Source organism: Hippocampus comes, unplaced genomic scaffold, assembly GCF_001891065.2.
Source record: "Hippocampus comes isolate QL1 unplaced genomic scaffold, H_comes_QL1_v1.1 scaffold9, whole genome shotgun sequence".
Classification (NCBI taxonomy): domain Eukaryota; kingdom Metazoa; phylum Chordata; class Actinopteri; order Syngnathiformes; family Syngnathidae; genus Hippocampus; species Hippocampus comes.
In genome coordinates this window covers 518,277-534,084 of record NW_017805275.1, presented here as the reverse complement: position 1 = coordinate 534,084, position 15,808 = coordinate 518,277, and the positions used below count along the sequence as shown (strand labels likewise).

General features: G+C 40.8%; 1 protein-coding gene across 9 annotated transcripts in view; it reads left to right on the top strand.

Moving 5' to 3' along the window:
* The window catches only part of diaph2 (diaphanous-related formin 2), a 375,631-nt gene that overhangs the window by 216,384 nt on the left and 143,439 nt on the right, over positions 1 to 15,808 (top strand). For all 9 annotated transcript variants that reach the window (XR_002168264.1, XM_019869829.1, XM_019869828.1 and 6 more), the window contains 2 exons: positions 9,023 to 9,124; positions 11,328 to 11,567. Coding sequence is in view for 8 of the 9 variants with exons in the window: in XM_019869829.1 (XP_019725388.1) it covers positions 9,023 to 9,124; positions 11,328 to 11,567 (342 nt within the window). In the remaining variant the exon portion in view is untranslated. The remainder of the gene's footprint in view (positions 1 to 9,022; positions 9,125 to 11,327; positions 11,568 to 15,808) is intronic.

The window sequence follows — 15,808 nt, the reverse complement described above, 5'->3', positions numbered from 1 at the left end:
TACTCGCTGCCCATCTTTAAAACCCGCCTCAAAACTCACTTGTATTCTTTGGCATTTGACTCAGCAGTTTTGCTGTTCGGTGCTTTCTACCGTCTTTGTTACCGATTTGTTGCTTTACTGTTGTATATGTTAGTTGCTCCATGTACAGCACTTTGTATGCAGCGATGGCTGTTTGAAAGTGCTCTATAAATACAGTTGAGTTGAGTTGAGTTTAGGAGTGTTTTGCCCCGGTGTTAGCAAAGGAGGAGTGTGCTTTTATTTTATTGTATTCCCCCCGAGATGAATATTCAAAAATAGTTACAGCAAAGCCCCGGAAACCCAAGCTAGCAGCAGGGCTCCAGAGATTGCACAGCACTGCGTCATTACTGTTGTAAAACTTAACTCAGAATACAGCCAGTAACAAAGAAGCGTTGCAGATGTCTTTTTTTTTTTTTTTTTTTACTTTTTTGATGCCAATGCCGACAAAAAGTGTGTGCAGTGGACCTTTGAACTCAGCACCTTCTGTCTGTGAGGCAGACACGCTGCCCTAGACACTAACGTGCTATGAGAATGCAATGGAAGTTCTGAATGAAAGTGTCGATAGCATCCGCTGAGACTCATGACAATTCACACTTTATCTTTGGCGAGGCACTCTTTTACAGTCAAGTCAAAAAATTGACAGTTTCTGAACTTTCAGTAATGCACCCGATTTGAATCATGACCAGACAGTTGGAATCAAGTCCTTGAATCGAGGCTTAATCCTCACCTGTTTGTGATCTCGTAGGCAAATCCATCAAGTCAGCTTTCTGCATGCGTCTTATAAATCAAGCAACAGCTCCCGGGACATGGCATTCCTGTGATCACAGAATCCCTCATGCCCAAGCGTGGTTCGCTTCAGACATTTCCACGTCACATCAGTGCTCATCTCTCGACTGACCTCAGCGAGCGAGAGCCAGCGTATAATCAAACGGCAGTCGTATGAATCACAGCACCTCCATTTTCAAAGTTATGTCAAAATAAATGCAAACACCTGATGCGCAACTAGAAGAGCAACAAGACTTTGTCTACTGCCACACTCAAGACGGTTTACCCTGATCCTGACCCAGACTGAACCAACTGATGGAGCCGACATGCGGGACTCATCTCTCAACATTTAAGCACAAACTGTTCTTGGCGTGTGTGTGTGTTTGGGCGAGCTATTCCTTGTCATTGGATGATGTTGCCTTGGGGGCTTGTTTTTAAGGATATCAGAGTGTCCTATTAATATTTAATTTTGGCCAATTCATTTTAAAAGGAACGAAAGGCAAATGACTCTCTCTATACCTAATCTATAAAAGACTATTTAGGATGTTGAAAGTTTTGCGCAGAACGAAGAGCAGAGAGGCTTCTCGCCTTTTATTTATCTATACCTTCAGTCAATAAAGCGCTGAATGTTTTCGAGCTACGAGGGAAATTATTGTTCAGCTCTTTTGTCCTAGAAGAATTCCATGTGGAATATCAAAAGTCTACACACCCCTGTTCGAATATTAGGTGCTCAGAAACACACATTTTTGCAACTGTGTGTGTATTAGGGATACATATATATATATTTTTTTTATATTTTAGCAGTCATGGGCGCGTCTGGAAATGTTGCCGGTCGTCATTCAGCAGTGGCCGGGCCACCTCTCCATTCGTCATTATTTCAAACTGAAGCAAGACTTTAATCGTCAGTTGTCATTGATAATTTACAGTTTGTCACCGCTGTCTTCATCCATCTGGTTTTTTTTTTTGTTTGTTTTTGTTGTTGTTTGTTTGTTTTTTGTCACAGCTATCTTAGTCCATTTTGGGTTTTTTTTTTGTTTGTTAATTTGTTTGTTTTTTTAAGTTTCCCGTCATTCTTCAGCAAAATGGGCAACCGGCAGTGACAAATTGACGAATATTCCGTCAGTGCTGATGGAAGGCCCACCTCTGATTTTAAAAGTCTCGATCATAGCCCACCCTAAAACCCACTCTGAGTTGAGAAGTTAGAAAAAAAAAAATGCTCCAATCATTACCGGGTGAGCTTGAAAGATGGGCCAAACAACAGTTTTTTTTCCTCCCCCTTCGCCAACCAACGTGGCTTGAGCATGACATCCATTCTTATCATCATTTTGAGGATTTTTTTTTTTTCTTGAAAACGGAGGCTTCTGCCCCCTTCATTGTTGCTTTCAGCTACAATGACCTTTTTTTAAGTGTCTTTTTGGTTTTGTGTTTGGCGCCAAATCCTATCCCACATGCGTGTCTGACAATCAGTTTGAGGGGCAATAATTTGACAAGGACTCAGGGAAATGTATGTCACTTTAAATGAGACCTGCCTACAGTCTCCAAGGAAACCATCACAGTCAAATCCATCGGCAGCAGCTGGCTCACAAGGCTGCCTGCAAAATATTTAGTCGACATTGTCATTAATTACATATAAGACAGGAAAACAGCCCACTCAGGCCAGATGGAGATGAAAATAATAGTTGTGAGAGCATTTTTCAGTTTTACCTCCCGTGCTTGCACCAAAAAGTGCATTCAACTGACAGCGTCCTCTCCTTATTATGAATTAACATGACATTTTGACCACGTGTCATGAATCTCATATGAAGTTGCCAAAGAATGAATGGCCTTCTTTTGATCTCAGGCTAATGTCTTCAAATGATCCACCCGAGTTTAATTGCACTAATCCTTGCTTGTCTGAGTTAATCCACTCCTGGGTTAGTAAGATTATAAATGTGTCAAATTTTATATATATATGTTTGTATAATGATAATCAGGAAGGGCAATGACACGGCGTACCGTTCTAACATGTTGGTTGTGTCACAGTGAAGTCAACAAAGGCTTGTCAGGATACGGCCTCACCTTTCCTCGCTTCACCTTCACCATGGCAACAACCTTTCCTGCAGAGTCTCACGGGAGCCTGTTGCACCAGTCTCACTTGTTGTTATTGTTTATCTCTCTTGTCAATCATCCAGACATCTCTCATCCATATGCATACGGCCCGACCCCTCACGCCCTCCCATCATTACACCTAGATGCCCATTGGCTTGCAGGCTCTGGCAAGGGCAGTGCCAGACTTTGTTCTCATTTGTAACAACAGGTGATTGCAGCAGTTTGGCATGCCACTGAGCATCATTTGCATGATGTACAAGTGCACATGTGTGCCGTGGTGATAAGTATGGCTGTGCATTGGGCCTGCTAGATTAGTGCTGAAGGAGGAGACAGAGAGTTCGCCTTGGGTATAATTGGGGTTTACTTTGGCGCGGCGTGCACAACTCTCGCACTGCAAATGCTAATTTGATGACGGCATCTTAAACGCATGACACTTATTTGGGAAGGGGAAAAGATACACGAGGAAACTAAGGGAACCCCCCGCCCCCCAAAAAAAAATGGTGTTATATCTAGTGTCCATTAGCAAACTGTGGCCATGGCCTAAAGTTCCTAATGTACTCTTGAGTGAACATTGTCATTGATGGATACTCCACACAAACACACAATTCTGTGACAGGTGGCACTTTGCTTTTGCTCTCAAACTAATGACTTTCGAGCAGCACTTATATACTGGTGTTTTGTGATTTACTGATTAAATGTTCAGACACAAGCAATATCACACAAGTATGAGTAATCGAGCACAAGCTTCCTCTAAGACTGAATTGGGGTTCGGATTTCCTATCGTACTTCCTATGTCTCACCAGTTCTCATTGCAAATCACCAAATTGATGAGCAAACTTTGACACCAAACTCTGCCCACAGCATCATGACAAAAGACCCTGCAAATTCTCATCGCCCATCTGTCCAAGACTTCTCTTTTTGACCATTTAGGTGGAGTCTCAAGTTGGAGTTGATCAAAATGCGAGCTTGAAGTTCATCCAAATGTCTGTCTTCAAAATGGCCAACTTGCACGTGGCTCCTTCAAATGTTGCCGTGCATCCTGTTATGACAAACATAACCATGAATTGTCATGTTGATGTTCAAAACTGGTGTTTAGACTTAGAATTTTAGACTTTTAAAGTTGGGGACCCCAAAAGTCTTTGCATTTTCAGCAGAAGACATTGGCATAAATTTGTCGGAATTATTACTGTATCCCTACTACTCCAAAATTGAGTATAGAACTACTCTAAGTGGCTTAATCCTGCTAACTGGTGGGCAAATCATCGTGGCAACATTACCTGCTTGGCCAATCTAATGTTGCTCATTGCACAGATCGAGTTGCCATAGTTTTGCTACTGAATTGAATGTACTGATGCAAGGAAAAACATTGTAGCATCCAGTTGATAGTTGCCCTCTCCCGTTTATTTATTTTTGTCTGGCACCTGTATTTTACTTCCCTTGCATTTCCCTCCAATTCCATCTGTTTACTTCCAAAGATTATTTTATTTATCTCTTTTTCTTTTCTTCATTTTTTTTAAATTCCCCTTCACAACAACACCTCGCTTAAAAAAGAGCTCAGGTGTGCAAATTAAATGGAGATTCCGCATATTTGGTTCCACGAGACACATTTGATGTCACACTGTCTGAAAAGGTTTTCCAGGCCCAACTTTACAATTAATTCCTCTTTTTCAGCTCCACCAGTGTTTCCGTGGAACTGTTTTTTTCTCATTTAATTGAATGCGATTTCACAATGTTTCACGCAGGTGTCACTCTGTATCTTAATGCAATTTGATATATTTGGATACTTTGACGAGCAACACTGGAGATACCCAAAATAGTTTGTATTCTTCAATTTTTTGTGAAATTAACACTTTTTTTGGTCCAGAGTCAATGTCTTTCAAAGTGTTTCATTGAAGATCGTGCCACAGGGGCAATCGAAACTCAGAATTGCTGTCTTTATAAAGGCCAATTTCTTATGCGTTATGTCGGAAGAAATGAAATCATTTTGGGTAGAACAACCTTTTGGGGCACATCCAGTAACGCACAGTCAATCAGGTTGTTAAAAAGTGTTACATTTGATTATCCAAAATCTTACTAATCCTTCAAAATGGCACTTAATCTGCCATCTGATGATATATAAAAAAATCCTACAGGCCCAATGAAATTAGTAAAGCATTTGACAAATTTGGCATTAGTCTCCATTTACTTTAAAAAACACTGATTGAGAGTGTACATACAGTAAATAAGTTTTTTGGATTTTTTTTTGGGGAGGGTTGTTGTTTTTCGTGAACATTTTCTGATATACAGTAAGATTGAGGCCATCTCTCTGACTCCTAGTGGTTGATCAGAAATCGAAAGTGTTTTGTTGTAGAGGATCAGTGGGTATGATCGTCTTTATTCATCCATTTCTTCTGTGCGTTACGTACCTAAGTCTGTCCATTTTTTTCTTTCAGCCATCTTGATTGCCATATTCCAATTACATAGTGGTGTTTGAGCTGGATGCCGTCTTTAACCACAACGGATATTTGTTGTCGTGCCCGGCTTCAAGCCAGAAATGAGAAAGACGGAGACGAATGAAACATTTGAAATGGTTCCGTGCAAGTCTTGACAAGTAACAGGCTTAGGGATGTTTAGCAAGTCTTCCACTTGCTCTATTATTTGCTCATTGATTCCAAACGGAAGCATCCTCTGATTTGCCGTGAGGTGGGAAGGAAACATGCTGCGGCGTCGCAATGGAGAGATGACTGTCTCGTTTTGCTCTTCATCACAAAGCGTGGGCAGGGGACTTCGTGGGAGTGCGTGTCTTTGTCTCGCCAAATGCTGATGGAAATGAATTAAAAGGAGCGGATCACATCTGTCAAGCACATGGCAGATATGAAACCCCCACACCCACCATTCTCCATGGTCGGCACCTCATGGATGTTAATAGAGAGGAACGTTGTCTTTTTTTTTTTTCTTCTTCTTCTTGATATTAGATCATTCTTACTCTGGTTTATTCAAGCCAATTTAATGAAGAATGTATTGCTCTGAGAAACGACCTATCGATTAAATGGGCCTCCGAAAGCATCTCAAGGAACTTTGGCCTTTCTCATCATTTCGATATTACTGCTGGGAATGCTGTAATTAAGTTTGACAGGAGAGTAGATGGCTTATGGATTTTCATAACACTCTTGATCTGTCTTTGTTGCAGAAGCATTTTTCGTGTTAAGCACTGCATCCTCACCGGCTGTTTTGTTTTTTGTTTTTTCTTTTCGTGTCATCAAGAATTTCAAACTAAAGTTGTATTTGCATGTTGCTTTATTACAATGTTGACCAAAAGACCAATTTTGGGATTTGGACCCATCATTGCATGTGACATCACTACGCCATCCCAGCCACCTTGGCTTCTGATGAAACATTTTGCTACTTGCGCAACTCTGCAAACAAGTGCGTTTTTGTTTGTTTATTTTTCTCGAGGTCAGTATAGCAGTGATTCTCGACTGGTGGCTCGAGACCTAAAAATGAGTTGCGAAATGATAGTGGGTGAAATATTCAAACTTGGTTCCTTTGCAAAACAACACGATTTAGACTTTTCCAAAAAGAAGAGGTCACTGCCAGGATCATTGACATCTGATGGTACTATTTTGTGAAATTGTGAGAGCCAGTTTGACTTTATTCATTTTTGTGCGGAGGATTGTCACGGCCTGAGCTTCCTACAAAAGTGCTCTGACAGATTTTAAATGCTTCAAATATGTTTTCTTTTTGAAAAATTGTCTTCTTTATTGTCCTTCACTTCTGTAAAAGTGGGCCGTGAGAGTTCTTCTCTCCAGGTTGCAGTTTTCATTATTATTTTTATTTATGTATTTATTTATTTTTAATTGCTTTCCCAATCCAGGTATTACAGGAAAGATCACATGTATGTGTATATATACATATATACCCGTATGTATATATACATATATATACACGTATACATATATGTATGTATGTGTATTTTTATTTATTTATGTATTTATTTTTTAAAAGGAGACAGCATACATTGTGTTGTTTACAGTTTGCTTCTTTGATTACTTTGCTTCCTGTATGCCTTGATATGTGGTGCCAAGTCCTCCGGTAAATGTTTGTTGCTGCTCGCGCGCTTGCAGTCATCTTTCCTGTTGCTGTGTATACTTGCGTGTATGTGTTTGTGTGTCTGGTGGCCTGTGGTGAGCAGTCTGGCCCAGCACCGTCGCCCGGTCCCCCCACTTTGCGGCACATATGGCGCTGCCTTTGTGTCAGCGGAGCTCTACGGGGTTCCTTATAATTAACAAGATAACAGATGAATAGAATGAGGAGCACACGCAGGATTTGATTATTCGCTTCTTTGTCTTTCTGCATTTGTGTGTGTGTGTGTGTGTGCGTGTGTGTGTGTGAGCCCACTCACCACTATATTACAGTAGGCAGACCTGTACAATTGAAAAGGATCTAAAACAAGCTCTAATGTATCAAAATATTTTTTCAAATGTCATGACAGATTTGATTGAGTGTCCAAATTTTAAGATATTTTATTATTGTACCCAACAGTATATAGTATTTGTTGTTCTTGTTCATGTCTTAATATTCCATTTATTACTATTATTAGTAGTCAGTGTATATGATTTAAATCCCGACCCATATTAAATCAAAATTAAAAACAAACCAAATTAATAAATAAAAGTTAATTGCTACTGAAAATCATTGTTCTCTAACCACTGTATTTCTTTTGTCTAGCTGCCACGACGATGCAAGGCCAAGTGTGTGTGGAGATTCAATGAACAATGATTAGTCTTTATTGAGCATGTTTAATGATAATGTTTGGACAAGGTGATGGATGCTGTTGGTAATTCACAAGCTATTGTCCCCTAAAATGGAGCGGGGAGTCGGGGGGGGGGTGCACAGGAGCAAGTTACCTTGCGCTTATTACTCCACACTTGCATACATATTGGCTTCATTACAAACATATATTTGCAATTCACGTGAGTTTGTCTATTTCCTTTCAATATTAAACCCACTGCATTTCCCATCAGTTCATCAGGTACGGCGTATGAATTGAATATTCTGGATGAGTAATTATCAAACATTAGCTCTGTATTATCCACTGTAGAAATTATTCTCAAGCCTGTTGGGAACAAGACAAAATGTGCAGCCTGTTATCATTTAATTACTTTATATTTCTCGATCAATTGCAAATCAATTTCACACAAATAATTTATTTATTTTTTTCTTCTCTAAATGGGAATTGGATATGCTTCTAGTGATATGATCACAAATCTTATTATCAAGGCTCTAATTGGAGCGTCAGCAGAAGCATTTGCAATGACGATTCTGTCTCAGTGAAGACGTGCAAAGTCTCGTTTTATTGCCTTCTCTTTACACTGCTCAGTCCCCCAAGGGGAATAAGATAGATGACATCATTAGCCGCCAAAGAAATAGGGGTGGTTGTACCTGAAATGGCCACAAAAAAGTCTTAGGAGATGGTCTTTCTTTCTCAGGCTGAGAAACGGAAGACAGGAAGACCCTTCCTGTCAAATATTCTGGTAAATAATTTTGAAGTTTGTGAGGATAAGAACCATGGCCACTCTCAACTAGAACTTCTTAAAGACTGCATTGAGACCAAGTCAGTCCAGCTCTGTTTTCTTGAGACCGCAACGCTGGATTTCCATCCATTCATCCATTTTCTGATTCGCTTTATCCTCACAAGGGTTGGGGGCGTGCTGGAGACTATTCCAGCTGTCCTCGAGCAGTAGTCAGGGGACACCCTGAACTGCTTGCCAGCCAATCGCAGACTCGGGATTTGATTTAACTGAAATGTAATCAATTCACATGACATTTTTTTATCAGATGACCAAAATATGATACTGGGCACAGAGGGGACTGTTCTGCCCATTTGGCTTCTATCTTTTCTTCATTCACAGTTCTAAGTAGTTGTTCGGTCCACACAGAGTTCAGCCAGGCTGAATGACGGCTGTCAAATGTAACAAGTTGATTTAATGCATCAGACGCAACCTTGTCTTTGGCATGAGATGGACTGAAATTGAGATTTGCATTAACAATCAGTTGTATATTCACTTAAAGTGTGTGTGTGTTCACTTGTATATTCACTTAAAGTGTGTGTGTGTGTGTGTGTGTGTGTGTGTGTGTGTGTGTGTGTGTGTGTGTGTGTGTGTGCGCGCAGAACCTGATAAAAAACCTGCCGGAGCAGAACGAGCTGTCAGCGCTAGCGGAACTGAAGAGTGAATATGAAGAGCTGGTGGAGTCGGAGCAGTTTGGAATTGTGGTGAGTCAAATTCTTTAGATGGCCAAAAGAAACTAAACAATGCGCACAATCAAAGGCATCTGTTTGGTTTGAAAAAAAAACACCACTGGTAGCGAAGTGTGTGTCCTCTCAAAAATGGTGTATGTGGACATACTTAAGTGTATGTTCTCCAGTTTGGGCAACGTTATTGCCAAACTCTCCAAGATGCTAGAGTGCCATTAAGCACTTTAATAAAGACGTTGGTCGCAGGGGTGCATGCGAGGTGCTCTCCCATCTCCTTAATTTCCTCCTCCTAACTTGATGAAAGTTGTCGGCCTCTGTCTTTTAGGGAAGTGTAATGAAGCGGTGGGGGTGGCAGCCTTCCAAAATGATCTCACCCATCTTGTGATCATATACCTCGGCGCTGATGAAGAAGCTTCTTTGCAGCTATTTAGTTCCCAGGGGAAATAAGAGACGTTAAAGCTTATAGTATAGGAATCGGTTCAACTGATGGAGACGTGCGTGTGTGTGTGTTTGACAAACATCTCATCCAGACTCAGCCATGGCTCTAATGAAACAGCTTTTCTTAGATGGGGGAAGTTCTCTTGAACGCTGCATGTTCTTCTGCCGTCTTAGTAAGCATGCAAAAAAGTGAAGCCCTTTTCCCACGCAATTAATTTAAAGACCCCATAAAGTGAATTCAGAAATTCATGTCCAAGTACTTTTTACATGTTTGATAATTGCTGAAAATCTGTGAAAAGACGGAGAACGGTGTAGTACTAATTTGTGTTGATCAACAGTTAGCTTTCACCAGTTCAGAATGGGACCCGGTGTGAGTCGCCCCTCCCTTTCTAGAAAAGAATTTGAGCGCCTCTGTTTGCTTATCAGCAATTACCATGCAAAATCACGATGTTTAGTTTGGAGTGAGCTAAGACTACACTCTGAAAATGGATCTTCCCTGTATGCTGCTTGAGAAGAGATTTCACAATTCTGCTCCTGGTCCATCAATCAGCAGATGGTTTGGGTCCTGAGAACATGAAGGAACTGCTAATGGGAAATAAACCCTTTCGGTCTTCAGACTCGGGTCAGTTAGTGGGGCCCAGGTTTTAAAGCAAACATGGTGAAGAGGCATTTAGCTGTTCGGCTGCTCTCAAATTGAATAATAACAGGAGTGAAGTGAGCCCCGACTATAAATGCTTTTAAATCCACGTTAAAACTCTTTTCCTTTTTTTATATTCCTTTGATTCCTTTGATTTTAAACATTTTTATAAGCAAGTCAAGTATCAAGCATAACTTTATTGTCAAATGTGCTGTATGTGGATACAGCACATATGAAATTTCCTCCCTCTTAAACAGATGCCCACGCCGCCATCAAAAGAACACTTAACATAAAATGACAAAATAATACAACACAACACATAAAACAAACAATGTCATATACGGTCTTTTGGTGATTTCAGAAAGCTACTTTTTATTCCCGTCGACTTCTGGCATCTTTTCTTTGTAAATGCGTTAAATGTTATCAATACATGTTGTTTTGATCATTTCAATGAGTGACTTTTGCTTTCTTTGCTTTGCGTTTCAATGCCTTCCGTTGGTCTGTTTGTACGTGCTTTTGGGTGTTTTGCTCTTGGCTGTGTGAAGCACATTGAGTTCTCTATATACTGTACGTAAAGTTGCCTTGCCTTGCCTTAAAATGCCTCGGCGTCGCCTGTGAATGCGTGCATGCCACAAGCACAGAAAGGTGATAGGGCTGAGTGAACCGAAAGGAAGCCGGAAGAGCATAGAGGGAGTGATTCTTTTTTTTAGTCCGACTTGACAGCTAGCGTGTGGCCCGGGGCTTCAAGCTGGCACGACCTCATTGGCGGGGCTTGGAAATATCTTTTCATGGCAAAAATGTGTAGCTGTTGTGTAGGCATAATTAAGATACTGGTGAACTCATTTTTTTCTTCTGGATCGTAATCGAGGTGTGCAACTGATAGTTGATTGTTGAGCGTTTCCGTGTATTCATTGGACACGCCCATAGCATTTGAAAGTGGAGGGAAAGGCTTTGCCAGTGTTGTTGACAACACTCTTCGTAGCGGTGTGTCGACTTCAGAAGAGTCACTATACAGTGACTTTGACATAATAAGAAAAAAGGTAATATTTCCATATCGAAAACCAATAAGTTTGTATTGTATTATTGACACCTAACAGTCATTTTGCTGCTTCATGTATTGATGAGTGTCTGACGTGCGTCCCTCAGATGAGTTCGGTCAAGCTCCTGCGGCCGCGTCTCAACGGCATCCTTTTCAAGCTGACATTCGAGGAGCAGGTGAACAACATCCGGCCCGACATCATGAATGTGACCTTCGCCTGCGAGGAGGTGAAAAAGAGCGAAGGCTTCAGGAAGCTGCTGGAATTGGTGCTGCTGGTCGGCAACTACATGAACGCCGGCTCCAGGAATGCTCAAACATTCGGTTTCAATGTTAACTTCCTCTGCAAGGTGAGATGCATGTTGAATGTATGCACTTTAACTTTGATGTAGTTTTACAGTTTGAGTCCGTCCGTCCATGGGAGTGTCAATTCCCCAAATCGTAATGGCACCGCCCATGTGTCAACAGTGAAACCGGGACTAACCTGCTAACGAACAAATGGAAAAAAAGAAGCATAAACATAACCTCCCACATGTGAAAAAAAGTTTCACTTTATCCAGCTTTTGTGTAAAATTTGAAAAGATCTCAAATATATCATATTAGACTGTGCAGGTCTTGTTTAAGTTGTAGCCTGGTGAGTGTCACGTTACAGAATTCGAGTCTAGGTTATCCTCTTGTGCGTGATCTTTAATTAAAAGTGAGCAAAGGGTGACTTTCCCGCTGCGGACCAAGGCGGGCAAAGTCACAGCACAGTGAAAATCATCCTTAAAGTCACACTGGAGTTTGCCAAATCCCATTGTTATGCTCTCACTTTATCTGAACTAAATGGATTTACAAGGAAGCACTGTCATGTAAAAATCCTTAACACCCCCCCCCCACACACACACACACACACACACACACACTCCCCACCAATGAAAGAATCCTGGTGATATTAGCCAGTGGTTGCCTTGCTCAAGCAGGAACATTTGCAGTCTGGATGTGGATGGGTGAATATTTTTGAAGGGAGTCTCAGAGTCTTCTGAGGTCTCAGGTAAAATGGCGCTGGATTACTTCCCAAATAAATAAATGAATAGTAACGAAGGGGTCCGAAAGGTTGGTAAACAGATGCTCGGAGTGTTGAACTTATTTTTGTTTTTATACATTTTGGCAGGAGAACGTCAGAAACATTACATTTTTAGATCTGGAATTGGTTTTCAATTGGGAAATACTGTAACTGTAATATGTCTCACCTTTTTTTATTTAAAGGTGACATCATTGTCTTAAACATGACCTAAAAGATACCACACCACTGATAAAATAGGCATTCTTACAAGCAACATATTTAAGATGACACATTTCACCATTAAAATGATTACTTGACATTGTTTGAGAAGGGCATTTACACTGTGGGAAACATATAAAGGTGGCACAAAGGTGAATTTCCACAATGAGCAAGCAGTTTAGGCATGCCCTGAATCAGTTCAGTGTAGAGCCTGGTAAAGGCCTCAGGGGGCTGATTGGCCAATTATTGATGAACAAGAGAAGAAACAACCCCCCCCCCCCAAAAAAAAAGTCTTGCTTCTCTCTCGAGTCAATCAGATGAATTGACCCCTGGGTGGCAGTTCTGGGGTACCTAATAGGCTCATCAGGGAGGAAGAGGTTGATGATGAGAATGAGTTGCGCTCATGCACGCGCACACACACACACACACACACACACACACACACACACACACACACACACACACACGCGCGCGAACAACTCTCACCCAAGGACGCGCGAGTCTCTCCGGAGTGAGCCTGATCACATTTTGAACGCCCACTCGCGCCTCATCAGTGGAGACAGTGTGGTAAAATGTCGGTTCAATACTACTGCACGGCAGTGTTTAAAAGGTGAGTAAAGGATTTTTATCACATTGTTCAACAATGTCAGATTTCCATGGTTAAAAAAAGAGACATCTATTAACCATCGAAATAAGCGTGCTAATGATGAACAGAACAGAGGCTGCATGCCACATACTGGCTGAATGAATAAAAACATCTGCTCGATTACTCAAAAACATCCCTGGCGTACTGAGGGAATAACAAGCAACATTAAATAACAATTTGCCAGCGTCGCTTAATAATTAAAGACACGGAACAGATTTGCGTTCAATTCAAGTCGAAGCAGAACAGACTTTAAGGCCGTCCTCGGTGTCTGTCCTGTTAAAAAGTGATGTTTTGCTCATGATCGAGCATTTTTGGGGCCACACAGAAAAGTAGGCAAAAAGTTGAAGGAAAAAAAATGGAAACAGAGTGTGCAAGAAAAAAGTGGAAAATTTACAAGATAAATGCCACAATTGACCATGTGTTCTTTTTTATTTTTTCAAATCAAAGTCAAATTTCGAGAAAAAAAATAGTAATTGTCCTAGAGGATGCCATGAAAGTCTAATTTACTCTTCGTACTCATTAATTTACGCTTCATTTGTAAAGCACTTTAAATGGACCCTAGGCTGGCTGCATGCAAAGTGCTGTACAGAAGGTAAAAATCTGACGTATAAAAGCAAATACAGTTAAGACAATGAATTACGGTAATTACACAAAAACAATGCAGAATTTCATGCTGAGTCGAAAGCCGAAAAATAAAAATGTGTTTTAAGATGCATTTTAAAGACGTTAATCTAAGACATTAAGTTGGAGCTTATACGAGGATTAAGTCTAATAATCAGACAATTATTATTATGAGTCACAAATGTATGACTATAAAGTGATATTCCAATATAAATGTTATTTTACATGAATGACATCCAGTAAAAAAAAAAAAGTCACAATTTTGCAATCCTGCTGACAATACATAGACACTTTTGCGACCAAAAGTGTTCATTCTAGCAGAGCGAAGTTGGTGTTTTACAGGAAAACAATGTAATAAGGCAAGAACTAAGTTAAAAACATTGAAGTTTACGAGGGAAAAAAAAAAAACAACAAAAATCTAATTTTCGAGTCGCTTCATACTGTAAATTCAGTTGAAAACAGTTCTATTTTGATCGGGACTTACATCCCTACATTGATCTCAAAGGTTAATTGCTCGTCACTGTGCTGCATGTGTGAAAGTGTTTTGATGAACACTTCCTGCAAGCTATTATCATGCATGCATATCCCTGCTCAAAATATTCTGTGGGTCCCAAATGCATAATTTCCCCACAAAATGCACAGATTAGTTTAAGAATTGGAACTATAGACACTAACCAGGTGCCCCATTATAAAGGCCATCCAGCATCAGCGGCACGTAGAAAAGATGCATTTCAGAGGGGCTTTTATGGAGGCAGGATTAAACACTTAGTGTCCTTGAAAGAAATGCACAAAAGTGAGTGCATCTCTACCATCATCGTCCTCCCCCACCATGATACATACAATTGATGCATACACGAACGGACAATATTATAGAGGGATCACATGCCAGAGTCTACTTGAAGTGTAGCCATTCAAGAAGCCAAATTGACCAAAATATGATATGTTGGTGCTGTTGTTTGAGTTAGTAGCTGCATTGAGATCATCTCCACAGTTAAGTACTGTATTTAACAGTAAGATCCATGAAGACTTACCAGCCCTTTTTTTCTCTACTCACCATACGCATTTATTTGTTATGCATCCACCATAAAAAAAAAAAAAAAACATCATCATCCGGATATTATCACTTAGTTTGACACTGAATTATCGGATTAGTGTGGCAACGGGGAAACCCACAATGACATTATTTATTCATTACATACATGAAGATGAGTTTACTGTAATAAATAAGATGGTTTAGTGCAATAATGGCAGCTTGCAGTGTGACAATAAACACATTAAAATTCAAAGCCCGTGAAATGAGCAAATGATTGATCCTCACTTGACAAAAATTCCATGTTGACGTGTGAGGGTGTTTCGCTGGTAACATGTAATTGGCTGAATTTTGTGCGTGTGTGGGTTGTTGTTGCTGTGGCTGTTAATGTTGCGCACATGGCCAGGTGCACATGTGTGGGCAAATCCAACTCTGGCTGTCGGCAGCATGGATATTTTCAGTATGAGAACAAAGTGCTGTGTGGCGCTAATTAGCTTCCCCCAGCATGCCATTGGAGCAGCTTGGCAATCACGGCGGGGGATGATTGTGGCATAACTTTTTTTATGCTCATGGATGTACTGAGTCTGGTATCTGTGTGTGAAGACAGAGTTTCTACTGAGACAATTGTGTGTTCAGCACGAGTACACGAGAAAAATGGTACAAAATTTTAGTCTTTTCCTGAAAATTTATTTTATGCTGTTATAGCTGAAAATTGATTTTCTTTTTTTTTCAGGGTATAAAACGTGTGCATTTTCTGATCCACTTATCCTCACAAGGGTCGTGGCTGTATTGAAGCCTATTCCAGCTGTCTTCGGGCAGTCGGTGGGGGAAACCAGAACTGGTTGCGAGCCAATCGCAGGGCACACATAGACAAACAATCACGCATGCTCACACTCACACCTAGGGACAATTTAGAGCAGGGGTGTCAAACATACGGCCCGCGGGCCGGATCCGGCCCGCAAAGGAGTTTAATCCGGCCCGCGAGATGATTATGTAAAGCAGGGGTGTCAAACATACGGCCCGCGGGCCG